Below are 14,159 nucleotides of genomic sequence, written 5' to 3' on the forward strand. Positions count from 1 at the left end.
AAGGCAAGGTAGAATAATCATTTTTATTAAAAATATTACAAGAGTCATCTGAAAATCATTAACGTTTTCCCTTTGCTCTACTCTTAATTCTTTTATTTTTTCCTGGCCTTTTCGCTGGCCCTTTACCCTTTTTCATTCCTGGCCCTTTGCCCATTTTCATTCCTGGCCCTTTGCCCTTTTTCATTCCAGGCTTTTTCGGCCTTCGATATTCGCTAATATCGCTGGCACTATCCTTCGTATTCAATTTACTGCCCCGTTTCTTTCCACCAAACCCGAACTTTTTATCTCTTAATTTCCTCTTATCACTTATTTTCCCCTTATTCTTCCCGTCTAAGAAACCTAAATCCTTCGACTGCCCCTTCCTAACTTTCTTCACTTGCTCTAACATCATCTTCTTTTCTTTCTGTCTTGCCAGTTTCGTCTGAATCTGCAACATCTTCCCTTCTTTCTTCTGCGACCTTAGTTGTTTCACTCTTTCGCTTCTCTGTTTCTGTACTTGTTTCTGCATCAAATGCGCCCGTATCTTCTGCATGTGCTCATCTGATTTAGCCATTTCGGCAAAATAGTCCTCAGGACGAATAGTCTTTAAACCTAGTGCTTTGAGTTTGGGTAGAGCTTCCATCACAGTGCCTTGAGCCTGTCTATGGAACATAGTTTCGCGTTTAAAATCATTCAAAACTGGATCCACGCTGGGGTCAACTTGCGGCAATTTTTTGTTGTTTTTAAGTTGGTTTTCGCGTTTCTGTTCGTGGATGAGCATCTGGGCGGCTAATTCAGGAGCTAAAGGCGCCTGTTTGCTGACTAAGTCTAAAGTTTCCAACCATGGCAGATCCAACTTGAATTCAGTTAATTTTTGGCGGAGACCTCCCTACAATTTGTTTGTAGTACCAAATGAATGAAAAACCACGAAAGACTTACCACATTGTTCGTGAACTGTTTCGGAGCTGCTTCCACCTTGTTGAGTCCGGGTTTGAGGCGACCTTCGGCAAATGCTTCTTGCAACTAAAAACAAATTACTTTAGTTTGTAGGGTACCACGATTTGTGACAATTATTACCTCAATATCACTATCACTAAGTTCGGACTCACTAGAACTCATTTTCGTTATTTATAGTTTAATAAAAGTTTAAAACAGTTTTTGTTGGTGCACATGTGAATAACATAACCTAACTCTCTCAAATACCTTCCCCTTCCCAATTAGCGACAAATTTGTAGCGAAATGCGTCCTTAACACCAGGGTTTTAGTGGCCATAAACACCTATCAGAAATCAGCCAATAGAAGAACCCTATGTTACCACCAGAATGTTGCATTCGATTTTCTATCTTATGCACAATAATTGAAAGACTCTTGTGGTGTCAAAAATGGGGCACACGCCTTCACTAGCCAACCCTAACCTAAAAAACTGTTGGTAAACAAGTCAGCTGAGTGTTTTCGATTTCCAAAATCCAAATCATGTAGAAGCCAAAAATTGGATAAAAATGAAGCGAGAACGCACTGGAGACAACTGCCGGCCGTTTAAATTATAAGTATCTTTACATAATCGGAATTAATATAAGTTGTGGCAAGAAAGTGAGGTTATGTTTTTTTTACAGCCCACCAAATTGTTAGCCTTACAGGGATAAGCTTTGAAAGGAAAAGCATTATTGTACGTTTTTTGAACTTTATAATTACTTTTTAATAAATACATGTTTGTAGGGGTTTGTGGAATTGACCGTGGTACCCCTCCGCGACAACCTCCGACACATCAGATTAAATGCAAAGCAGTGTCGCATTTACAGAATAATACTAAATGATGACTATGAGGCCCACTTTCAGTATTTTGATCCGTTTTTGGACGTTTGCCAGTCGGACACAGACACGTAAATTGAACTTTATTGTGAAAAGTAAATCATAGGTGAAGCTTTCTACTTGTTAAAAAAATGCAAATTTATTTGAATAATTGTATGTAGTAGAAAAATAATAATTTTAGAACGACTTAGAATTAGTCAAGCAGGCTGTGACTTATGACAACTTTGACGTCAAAGCTGTCTTAGATGTAAAACTTTGCTTGTGATTTACTTATTGGACCCAAATTAACTAAAATTTCCTATAGTCGTAGCTTGGAGACTTTTTCCACCCATCACTTAAACGCAGCGCTTAAAGTAGATCCTGATAATAACGCCGGGGAGCTTGTGGTAACGATTCCTCCTGAAGCTTCTCACTTGGTGGCTGAAGGCACAGCGTTACGAGTTGGTATAGAGTTCTCTTTGGAGCAACCCCAAGGGGGCATCCATTTTGTATTGCCACCCAAAGAAGGAACATATGCTGAGAGAGGTGTCCATTTATTCACTTATGGACACCAGAATTCTTCCCGCTTATGGTTTCCTTGTGTGGACAGTTTTGCAGAGACTTGTACATGGAAACTTGAGTTTACAGTGGACGACGAAATGACAGCTGTCTCAAATGGGGATTTAATAGAGGTTGTATATACCCCTGATATGAGGCGGAAAACTTATCATTATTCGTTAAATATACCAACTTGTGCACCAAATATTTCATTAGCAGTTGGTCCTTTTGAGATATATGTAGATCCGTACATGCATGAAGTGACCCATTTTTGTTTACCTGGGTTGTTGCCGCTTCTGAAAGTCACTACTCGATATATGCATGAAGCTTTCGAGTTTTATGAAGAGACATTGTCAAATAGATATCCGTACTCCTGTTACAAACAAGTTTTCGTGGATGAAACTCATGAAGATTATCGTTCTTACGCCACCATGAGCATTATAAGTGTAAATTTGTTACATTCAGCTGTGATTATTGACCAAGTGTATATCACGAGGACTATAATGGCCCAGGCCATAGCCGAACAATTTTTTGGATGCTTCATTTCCATGCAGAATTGGTCAGACATGTGGCTTAACAAAGGCATAAGCCAGTACTTGTGTGGTTTGTACTCCAAGAAGAGTTTTGGTAACAATGAGTATCGTTACTGGGTGCAGAGTGTGCTCCAAGATGTCGTCAAATATGAAGAGCAATTCGGTGGAATTGTCCTTGACCCGAGCCAGCCCCCAGCGCCGCTCCCCCTCGGATCAAACACAGTCCAACAAAACATAAAACACAACGAAGAAAAATTTTATTTTTCGATACGAAATTTGCACACTTTGTCGCCCATGTATATACAGGCGCTTCACAAAAAAGCCTTTTTAGTAATGCGGATGTTGGAACACAGGATTGGCCAAGAGTTACTGTTGCAGGTTTTCAATAAGCAACTCTCATTGGCTGGGAATGCCGCACAACAAAAAATTGGGAGTGGCTTGTGGGGCCACATGTTGATAAGTACCAATGTTTTCACGAAAGCGATTTTTACAGTCACGGGGAAGGATATGGCGGTTTTTATTGACCAATGGGTGCGTACTGGAGGACATGCCAAGTTTCACTTGACTTCAGTTTTTAATAGAAAAAGGTTCGCCAGTTTTGAACTGTGGTTATATTTTTTTTTCATTTTTTTTTTTTTAAGGAATACTATTGAACTGGAGATACGCCAGGATGCTACAACTCAGTTGGGTATTAAAAAGTACGTGGGACCTCTACTAGTGACGCTGCAGGAGTTGGACGGAACGTTCAAACATATGTTGCAAATTGAAAATACTGTGGTCAAGGCGGATATTACGTGTCACTCGAAAAGTCGCAGAAATAAGAAGAAAAAGATTCCTTTGTGTACAGGAGATGAGGTGGATATGGATTTGAGCGCTATGGAGTAAGTTATTGAAAATGTCGGGTTTGTGATTTGTAGCGAGTCCCTCTGCCACACCTTCCGGACTTAGCACGTTTATAGTCAATATTTTCGTACGTTTATTAAATATGCACATTTTAGATTTTATCTTTGCGGCCCTGTAATAATCGTAATCGTTGCTTTTAATACTTACTTGTTTACTTGATACGGAAAATGTCAAGTTCAGGATGTTTTTAAACAGAGGTAAGAAATGTAAGGGATAGGCAACCAATTTCGTATATGCAAAGATCCTTAATGAAAATGAAATTTATCGTATTAGGTTAGGTTGTTTTTAATGTAAGGTTAGAAAATCACAATAAGTGTTTGGAGTGAATATGCCGAAGGCCGGCGAATAAGAGATGCATGCACCAACATTTGGACGTCAAACACCGTCGAATAGTTTGGACCCCAATCGCGGGCATAGACTACCCCCATAACAGCAACAAAACTGTTCTTAAATCTACCACTCGATAGAGGGCGACGGAAAAAAATTGTAAGAATCTCATAGTAGGCATTAAGATAATTTACAACGTTGCCAGATGAGCTTAACACAACTTTGCCAATACTTCTATTTTGTGGCCGAAACTGTAATAAATTTAGTGAAACATCTTTGCGCCTTAATTCCTATGCATAAATTGGCATTTTGAATAGAGGACATAGGGATTTTTTTTAATGGTTTTATGGTTTATTTACATAATTTACTTATTTACAATGAATGTTTTTAATATACTGGGTGTCTGGAAAATGGTGAATTAACTCTCCGCTACGCTCTTGACAATCAAGTGGTGAGTTTGGGAAAAATAGTAAAAAATCCTTTTCACTTTTTTTTTGTGGAGTTATAATGATTTTAAAATTGGTTCTTTTCCTAAGTTTAACAGCTAAATAACACATTCATTATCACAGTAACTAGTAATAAAACTTTTAGTTAATATTTCTCTCGCCCATAATTACCATTTCAGGTAGAATGTACAAAGATATGGTTGTGCTGTTTTTGTATAGTAGTTGCGGTGAGAGATTGGGATTTCTTGACAGTTGACATATAAGTTGGCAGCAACCTAACACCACAAAATGCGCTGAAATTCCTACGCTGTCGCTGTCTCTGTTTACAAATGTAAAACTACTGAAGTTCCATTACTGAGGTTGCCTTTTTTATTAATATGTGTGGTCATCTTTTCACAACACGACACTTCAAAACATGTTTAAAATGATAAATTTGTATAGGGAAATATCGATTTTGCAATTACGCTCCGCCCCTCGGTCTGACAACCAATGAAAAATTTATCACGATTGAGATCCAGACGAATGGGTGGGGCTTCTGTTTTGGTTTTATAGAAAAGCGAATTAAATATTTAATCCTCTATTAATTTAGCCCGTGATCGGTTGAAACATGCACGTTGCTTATGAACAGACCTCAATTAAAAGTTAATCGCGAATTAACTTAAATTTCGCTTTCTATAAACCGAGTCTTAATTTTCTTTGTATAATATTTAAGAACAATTCCACATGGTAATTTCTGGTATAAAAGTAAGGATTTTACAATTAAGCTCCGCCCCTCAGTTTACGACGAATAAAAAAATCATCAGAATTGTGATAGGGCGGGTGGGCGGGGTCATAGTTTTTTAAATATACATAGCCATCTTTTCACAACAAGAAACTTAGAACATGGTTAAAATGGTACGTTTTTGCACGGAAATATGAATTTTGCAATTATGGGACGGAGCCTAATTGCAAAATCATACAAATTTTCCATTTTAAACATGTTTTAAGTTTCATGTTGTGAAAATAAGTCTACATATATTCAAACAAAAAGGCAAAATGTAAGCCCGCCCACCTGCCCTATCTCACTTCTGATGATTTTTTTTATTCACTGTGAACCAAGGGGGCGGAGCTTCACTATAAAATACTTATTTATTTACAAGAAATTAAAAACATATTTTTAAGTATCGTGTTGTTCAAAGAATACTATGCATATTAAGAAAAAAAAAGGCAAACTATAAACCCCATCCACCTACCCCATCTCAATTGTGATGATTTTTTTTATTCGTCTTCAGCCGGGAGGCGGAGTTTAATTGCAAAATCCTTATTTTTTTATAAGAAATTATATATATAAACTTAAAAAAAGTTTAAAGTGGTAAATTTTTTTTAAGAAAATACGGATTTTGTAATTATGCTTCGCCGCCCCTAAATTTTGCTAATAAATGAAAACTTCATTACTATTTAGATCAGGTCAGGTATGGGTTTTTTCTTAATATATGTACAATGTACATAGTATTCTTTGAATAACACGATACTCAAAAACATGATTTACGTGGTAATTTCTTGTAGAAGATAATGAGGGTTTTGCAATTAAATTCCGCTTCTTTGGCTCTCGACGATTAAAAAAAATCATCACAATTGAGATAGGGTGGGTGGGCGGGGCTTATATTTTGCCTTTTTTCTTAATATACATAGTCGTCTTGTCAGAAGAAGAAACTTAAAACATTCATGTAGACAAATATGGATCTTGCAATTGAGCCCCGCCCCTCGAATTGGCAACGAATGAAAAATGTTTGCAGTTAAGCTCCACCTTCTTAGTTCACGACGAATAAAAAAAAACATACAATTGAGATAGGGCGGGTGGGCGGGGCTACATTTTGCCTTTTTTTTTTCTTAATATGTGTAGACTTATTTCGACAACAAGAAAAAAGTAATCCTCCACTTTTTTTCTACAACCCAAATACGGCAAAAGTTGACCATCAAAGTTACTATCAACGGCAATTTGGCAACGGTTCTAGGGAATATTTCAAATAATTTTCAGGAGAATACGAAGTATTTTCTTAGAGAATATGTCATTTGCCAAAATCGGTCTTGTTTTAGCAGGTACTAGCCCCGCCCACTCGCTTTCTCTTTTCTTAGAGGGTATCTCATTTGCAAAAATTAGTATTATCCTAACAGGTACTAGCCCCGCCCACCCGCCCTCTCTCTTCTTGATGGGTATCTCATTTGGCAAAATTAGTCTTATCCTAGTAGGTACTAGCCCCGCCCATCCACCCACCCTCTCTTTTCTTAGAGGGTATGTCATTTGTCAAAATCAGTTTTATCTTAATAGATACTGTTCACTAACTAAAATTTGGAAACATTACGAGCTTACTTATATGTATGCACAAGGCAGGAATTTTGAAAATCTCTAGTGTTTATTTGATTATGCTTTAATGGATTTTTCTTTTGTTGTTTTTGTTTATAATTTATTATAGTTGTCTTATTAATTTTTTTTTTTTTTGGTTTATTTATTAATGAAAAATAACTGCTTGTTTTATTAATAATAGTGCAGAACGATTAATGACTACGTACTGGATATTATGGCTATTGTCCTAAAAAAAAAATAAAAGGTGGATTTCAGTCACCATCGTTACTAAGAAATCAGTTTTTGAAAGTCCGAAGATCAAAGAGTGAATTTTAAAACACATAAAACGACTTCTTTTTGGAAAAGCTTATTTAGTTAAATATTGTCCTGTAACGTCCTGAGACGTGGAATGTTGTTTCACAATGTACAAAAGTATGTTCGATAATAAGCGAAAATTTTCTTGGTTAAAACTAAAGAAAACACGATTATTATTTGAAATAAAAATAAATAATATCAAGAAGTTGTGCTATCTATTTTTAAACACAAATTATATTTCAATAAATTTTCAGTAACGAGTTATCGATATAATTGTACTTACATTATAAAATGTGAAAGAAAATAACTTATTTTCAAGTTTATGCGGGATATTTTACCTCTTTTTTAAGACATATATTAATGCATATGTTTTGTCTTTAATGCATATCTGCCTGTCTCTAGTTTAATAAGTTTTCTAAAAAAATATAGTAAATTTTAAGAAAACGCACTTAAAATCATTTTTGTTTATATTTATTAGTAACAAAAGCGAGCTCACGAAAGCGTATTTCCTTTTACGTTTACAATAGCACTAACAAGTATTTAAAACAAGTAATAATTTGTTTGTACTATTTATTTATTATAATAATCCCATATATTTATCAGAAAATTCTAAACGAAATAAAATCTAATTGACTAGGAATATCGGCAAAGTTGTGTTAGGGTTATCTGGCAACGTTGTAAATTATCTTAGTGCCTACTATGACATTCTTACAAATTTTTTCCGTCGCTCTTAATCGAGTGGTAAATTTAAGAACAGTTTTGTTGCTGTTATGGGGGTATATGATTTCTAAATAACAATAAATGTGGCAAATCAGCCTTAAGTGAAAGTCAGTCTCACGTATTGACCGACAAACCGTTTTGTCAATGAATCAATATAATTCAAAAAAATTTCATGGCTTTTGCCTAAAAACACCTTGAACGGTTTATAAATACGAATACACAAGCGCCAACTAAAAATTGTTGCCACTCTGTGGGAATTAAGGCGATTATGGTAAGTGAAAATGTGACTTCTTAAAATTTTTAGTTTAATATTTTGACATCCATTTGAAGATGTTCAAAAACACAGTCGTATTAACGTGTTTTTCCGAATTTTAATATTTGCAGCGACTCCCCTCTACTGGGCTGACTTTGGCAAAATTCACAGCGAGTTTCGGCATTGTTCTCTAAATTTGTCACAAAAAATTATGAGTCAATTTGTCTAGAAGACAGAAGCACATGCCACTTGCAGCGAGTCTCCTCTGTCACATTACAGTCTTACCAACTCCCTTTCAGCGACTCTCCAGCCCTCTGGATCCGCCTAGACCCCGAGATGACCCTCCTCCGCTCCGTGGTGATCGAGCAACCCGACTACCAATGGCAGTACCAACTTCGCCACGAACGTGACGTCACGGCCCAAATGGAAGCCATCAACGCGCTCGAGCGCTACCCCACCCCGGCCACCAGACTCGCCCTAACCGACACCATCGAAAACGAACAATGCTACTACAAAGTACGACGTCGTGCGGCTCACTGTTTAACGAAAGTGGCAAACGCTATGGTGGCTAATTGGGCCGGACCGCCCGCTATGTTGGCCATTTTTCGCAAATTGTTCGGGTCTTTTGCCGCTCCGCATATCATTCGACAGAACAGTTTCACGAACTTTCAGCATTACCACTTGCAGAAGACCATTCCGCTGGCGATGGCGGGGTTGAGGAACGCACATGGCATTTGTCCACCGGATGTCATACGGTTTTTGTTGGACTTGTTCAAGTATAACGATAACTCGAAGAATCGGTATTCGGATAATTATTATAGGGCGGCTCTGGTGGAGGCGCTGGGGAGCACGGTCACTCCTGTCGTGTCGGTTATACACCAGGGGGCGCCCATAACGGCGGAGAGTTTGAGCACCGACACGAAGGCGATTTTGGAGGAGGTGACTAGGATGCTGAATTTGGAGAAGGCGTTGCCGTGTTATAAATATACGGTGTCGGTGGCGTGCTTGAAAACCATTAGGAAGTTGCAGAAGTTTGGGCATTTGCCGAGTAGGCCGACGGTTTTCAAGAGTTATGCCGCTTACGGCCATTTTATTGGTAGAGATTAGGATCTAGAGGTGTTATTTTCTTATGAAGGAAGTTGTAGATGTCAGGTTGGCGGCTTTGGAGTGTTTGGTGGATTTCGTTCGAGCGGACGGACGCTTGAGTGACCTCCTAGACATTTTGGATATACTCGAGAATGACCCGGATCCAGGGCTCCGACATAAATTGGCAGAATTGCTAATTAAAAATCCGCCTTTTAAGAGGGCGTATCGGGAAAGACTGGACGTTCCGGATTTGGTGGAGCGAATTTGGACAAACATTAAGTATGTACAAGCTAAATTAGGTGTCTAGGGTTCAGTTCGTGTGTAATGTTAGCGGCAAATCTCATAAGTAATGCAATTCCTTAAGTTTTGAGGTAAGCGTTGCATTTCGATATATTCTTTTATACAGGGTTTTTTCCTGTGTTGGACAAGTTTTTGTTCTTGGTTGTATTAGGGACGGATTTGTGGAGGAATTTAAAAGCCAGATGTCTTGTTATTCAGACAAACAACGTTGTGTGGACTTGTTTGATGTTGTTCAGGTCGTAAGTAATCAAAGTCAGACCGGTTAGGATTTGTTTCAGACTAGGTAGTTTTACTTTGTCGTCGTTAACGTTGTCGCTGTCTAGTCGGAATTGTTATCGTGCGTAATCCGCTTGTAACAGGCAAGTAATAGAAGTTATCGTGACCGCACACCATGTACTTTTACATCGGAAAGTTCAAGTGAATAAAACACTGTTGTTGTTTTATTTGAAGACACTCTTACAGTGAAGGATGTTTTTGTAACTTAACCCTTTTTTCAGCGTCTGGTCTTTGATTTATCTTGTCTATAACTTTCTGACGCCCTTTTGGTTTGCCTTACTTATGGGATTTGCGCACAATATACGTAAACATATTGCTCACACGCACTTTTGTAGCGGGATGTTGTCCCATGACACAAGGTTGCGCTGCGACCTGGTGGACGTTTACTACACCCTCTATGGGAGTAAACGGCCGGTCTGCCTTCCCATTCCAGAGCTTGCCGGTCTTATGCACCCACAAAAAGTGGACGTTAAAAAATCAACACCCCATATCCCCAAACTGCTTCCGAATCCGGAAATTAAACACTCTCCTAATCCTAAGGATACTTCAACGTCTATAATAATAGACGATAATCTAGAGTGCATGAACGTGGAGGTGGTAGCAAGCGATGGAGTGAAGGTGAGTGGATATTTAACAAGTTATTCGCATACTATGGTCTCGCTAATTTTGTCAGGACGAACCAATGGATATGCAAATTGAGCCTCCCCGGCCGATGCCCAAGCAGGAGTATTTTTCGGACAATTCGGTGTCTTTACCGGGGATGGGTCAGAGTGGTCCTGTGGGATTCGAGCCGGGAATGTTTAAAAAGGACGGGGATTCGAAGCATAAGTCAGATTCGGGGAAGCTTAAGAAAAAGAAGAAGGATAAGAAGAAGCACAAACATAAACATAAGCACAAACACGACCACAAACATAACAAAGATAAGGAGAAGAAAGAGAAGGATCCGAATAAGAGGGTGAAGGAGGAGACTCTGAGTTCGGTTAGTTCTACGCCGAGTCCGAATCCGACATCCATCGGGGGTGAATCACTTTAATTTTATAATGTATTTTTTATTTTGAGTTGAGATACTAACTATATTAAATGGTAAGGATGATGATGATGTTTTTTTTTGACGGGGAGAGGGTGCGTGAAACAACTTTTGAGTAGAATCTATTCATTTATTTTAAATATTAATTGATTACATAGTATAGGTGTGCTTGTCAGGATAAAATATGATATTTACAATGTAATAGTGAAACATAAATTGTACTTAATAATTTTAAAGCTCATGTAGAGATAAGGATTGGAGTAGTCGTGATTTTTGATATCCGAATGAACGAATCGCTGATTGTTGCGTGTTTATATCAGTCCAGAACGAAAACCACGAACAATCGAAGGAACAATGAGAACTAAGTATGACGTCGTAATAATGTGTATTTTCCTAAACGTAATGTACAGTTCTCACAGTTCAAACTGTCTCAAACAGTCGAGAAGGAAACTAAAAACGGAGTATAACAATATCACTGCTTCAAACAGTTCGAATCTTAACAAGTCGTTCAAAATATTCACAAATATACATCCTTCACCACGTATTTAATACTAGGGATGTTGACGCAACCGAATTGCTTATTACATCAATAACAATAAAATAACAACTGCAATTTATATACATCGACAAAAAAGCGTAACTTTGATTGGTCAATGATATAAAAATAATTGTCGCTACAAACTATGGGTCAGATCGAGATCTTCGACAAAACCAACTGATTCAAAGATCCGATTGAAATAATCAATGGAATTCAGTACGAGGAACAGAGAACACGGTTAGATGCGCTTAACACGCCTCTCATCCATCCACTCACATATTCACAGGGGTCGGGGAACGTTCCGTAACAACAAAGACCTAACTATGAACTAAAATAGATTCATCTTATATATTTTCTTATGTACTTTGGACATGTCTAACTACCATTTTCCAAAGGGAACATGCATTTACAGAGCATGAATTAACAAATTTCTCAATAATTAAATATACAACGTGTATATGCTAGGATTACAAGGTCTGTATTGTATACCTATCATGAAATCGTATTGCTCCTATTGCTTCCCACAATACAACCTCACTCTCTAAATGATTATCATTTTATTTACATCTTAACCTATCCTCTCACTATAACACAACTTTACCAGAACTGCAGACGAACCGCTTACAAACTTAATACTCTATTCTGTTCCTGTCGTATTGCTTAGCTTCGAAACTTGCAACAATCCCTATTCTACAATTTATTTAACTGTCGAGAAATTTTGTGATTGGTTCTTGTTGCTGGCTACCCAATTTGTGTAAACATCCCTGCAAAACGCCGACATATAACACACTTCCCTCCGTAAACGCACCATCCACTTACCGGCAGTGGCTAACCACACATTCGTTACTGCAATACTCGTCCTCCCACTCCGAATTTGTGATGGCCGGATTGGGGCACCCGTGCCGTATACACGAATTCGGTGGTCTCATCTGGCCCTGCGCTACGTTCTGTTGAGCTACCGTTGTTGGTACTGAAGGTGGCGCTGCCGAAACGGGAGGCGAACTCGACACCATCGGGGGCGGACTGACGTGCTGTTGCATGTGAGGTGACACGGCGTGCTGCTGCTGGGGCGACACGGGCATGTGCTGCTGCTGAGGAACCTGAAATCAACAAAATTATTAATTTTTTCAAATCACTCCCAAATTAAAACACCACATTTATGATTACTTGGTTCTAACAGCATCATCTACAAGTGTCAAAGTTCGTATTTTCAGTGCTTTACACCCTACGGAAAGCATATTGGAAATTTATTGATAAATAATCTCTGTGGTGTCCCAATTTGAATTAATTTGAATACGAAAAATGAATTAAGAAAATCGTTTGCAATTAGTTTTTTTTTTGTTGGTAGTTTGGTAACTCGTTACCTACGTTAAGTTTATGTAGTTTGGTTTGGTAGTTTCATAAACTAGCTTTTGTTTAAACGAAACTTAATTGTACCGACGGCGATACCACAGTTTTCTCTACAAGCGTAATTAACCGTTCATGTTAGGATTTTTAATTGTTCTCAGTTCCAACACAGTTTAACAATCATGAAAATTGTTATTTTATTTCACGCAATCTCTCTAAATTATACATTTTAGTTTTCTTGTATGACAACAAAGAAATAAGCAACTTTATGCAAGCGGTAATATTTTATAATATTTTAAATTGTGAAATGTCTAAGGTTTTTCGTAACTTAAATATTATTTATTTTCAATAGAGTTAATATGGTTTGTGTTTTATGACTTGAATTTTGGAACGTTTATTCTCGGACACTCCTCTCATAGCGACGTGTGTACCGAACGGCATTCTTGTGATTTCCACAATATTTTTTTTGTTTGATGGAAATTCGATTCACGCTGTAGTCTTAATTCATTAATTTTGGTTTATTGAAAATGGTGTGGCGAGAGTGGAGATCGGTCCAAGTCCAGAATGATAATTTTCCTTTAATTTATATGACTGTTTATTTGCAATACGGTCCTGCTGGGAGAGGAAACCCTGCTGGGGGTAGCTAATGTAGTTTGTCACGCGGGGGATGGAGCATAGTTGCGGAATAAAACTGAAGTCGACACAGAAGGCAGACGTTTGCGGGGGCACCGCAGCGTGGTTGTACGTAACTGTGATTAGTGCGAAGAGACAGTCAAAGACAGGGCCTCGAGTTGGTAGCGGTACTCGTTCCACGTCCCTTAGACTGTTGAATCAAAACGTGTTCTTTTTCGTGCCGGCTGCCAGTATAAAAAAATCTGCCACCATAATAATATTGATATAAGAATTGTGTACATTTAACAAGTTGTGTTTATGTGATCGAAATTCGTAATTTTGCATTTGAAAGAACTTAAAATTATTCACACATTTTTTTTGTAGTAAATTCAAGGTCACTTTTCCATTTTTGCGGTCCACCACTTGCATTAGAACGCATTCCGCCATTTCAAAACACAACGTAGGGTTCCATCTTGTTGACGATCGCTAGTATTGATGATCATTTTTTAGATTTTTCGCGGGTTTTCGAATTTTGTCCACATGTAACAATTTGGACGGGATATTTGTATTATTACAATAGAGTCATAGTATTTTGCATATTTTAGAGACGATTTATTCGTTAAAATTTTGAGATGTCATCAATTTTTTGAGATTTTGATTAAAGATTTACCATGATTACGATAACTCCACTTAAACTGTTTGAAAGATTTCAGAACATTTAGTTTTGTAGTATCAGAGTTAAATTGCAAAATGTTGTTAAAAATTTTGATTTTTTCCCAAAAATCTGGACGTCGAGGGTGAAAACTCTTCAATCCCTATTTCCTCCGT

At 37.8% G+C, this 14,159-nt stretch overlaps 3 protein-coding genes across 4 annotated transcripts in view; 1 reads left to right on the forward strand and 2 right to left on the reverse strand.

The window, feature by feature from the left end:
* Nucleotides 1-9: 9 nt before the first annotated feature.
* Nucleotides 10-1,217, reverse strand: LOC135142071 (probable rRNA-processing protein EBP2 homolog). Its single transcript, XM_064073733.1, has 3 exons — nt 1,057-1,217; nt 919-1,002; nt 10-868 (listed from the first exon to the last, which is right to left on the reverse strand). Exons 1-3 carry the CDS (start codon nt 1,096-1,098, stop codon nt 59-61), a joined length of 936 nt encoding a protein of 311 aa, XP_063929803.1. The 5' UTR covers nt 1,099-1,217; the 3' UTR covers nt 10-58.
* Nucleotides 1,218-1,293: 76 nt separating this feature from the next.
* LOC135142023 (transcription initiation factor TFIID subunit 2) lies at nt 1,294-10,900 on the forward strand. Its single transcript, XM_064073662.1, has 9 exons — nt 1,294-1,522; nt 1,591-1,645; nt 1,696-1,859; nt 2,093-3,445; nt 3,500-3,739; nt 8,445-9,241; nt 9,291-9,510; nt 10,143-10,425; nt 10,481-10,900. The coding sequence occupies exons 1-9, from the start codon at nt 1,479-1,481 to the stop codon at nt 10,838-10,840; spliced, it is 3,516 nt and encodes a 1,171-aa protein (XP_063929732.1). The 5' UTR covers nt 1,294-1,478; the 3' UTR covers nt 10,841-10,900.
* Nucleotides 10,901-10,943: 43 nt separating this feature from the next.
* Nucleotides 10,944-14,159, reverse strand: part of LOC135142081 (TOX high mobility group box family member 4-like) — a 207,163-nt gene continuing 203,947 nt past the window's right edge. For both annotated transcript variants that reach the window (XM_064073752.1, XM_064073744.1), the window contains 2 exons: nt 12,192-12,472; nt 10,944-12,136 (listed from right to left, as the gene is read on the reverse strand). In XM_064073752.1, coding sequence (XP_063929822.1) covers nt 12,070-12,136; nt 12,192-12,472 — 348 coding nt within the window. In that variant the 3' untranslated portion in view covers nt 10,944-12,069. The remainder of the gene's footprint in view (nt 12,137-12,191; nt 12,473-14,159) is intronic.

This window comes from Zophobas morio, unplaced genomic scaffold (assembly GCF_036711695.1).
Source record: "Zophobas morio isolate AGI-343-1 ecotype UQ-CSIRO unplaced genomic scaffold, CSIRO_AGI_Zmor_V1 ptg000004l, whole genome shotgun sequence".
Taxonomy (NCBI): domain Eukaryota; kingdom Metazoa; phylum Arthropoda; class Insecta; order Coleoptera; family Tenebrionidae; genus Zophobas; species Zophobas morio.

Excerpts from the sequence above, each read along its gene's own strand:
- LOC135142071 (XM_064073733.1), bottom strand. The coding sequence starts at position 1,098 with ATGAGTTCTAGTGAGTCCGAACTTAGTGATAGTGATATTGAG. Across the intron at positions 1,003-1,056 it reads TTAGTGATAGTGATATTGAG|TTGCAAGAAGCATTTGCCGA; the intron begins GTAATAATTGTC and ends ATTTGTTTTTAG. Across the intron at positions 869-918 it reads AACAGTTCACGAACAATGTG|GGAGGTCTCCGCCAAAAATT; the intron begins GTAAGTCTTTCG and ends AACAAATTGTAG.
- LOC135142023 (XM_064073662.1), top strand. The coding sequence starts at position 1,479 with ATGAAGCGAGAACGCACTGGAGACAACTGCCGGCCGTTTAAATT. Across the intron at positions 1,646-1,695 it reads TTGAAAGGAAAAGCATTATT|GGGTTTGTGGAATTGACCGT; the intron begins GTACGTTTTTTG and ends ACATGTTTGTAG. Across the intron at positions 3,740-8,444 it reads ATGGATTTGAGCGCTATGGA|CGACTCTCCAGCCCTCTGGA; the intron begins GTAAGTTATTGA and ends ACTCCCTTTCAG.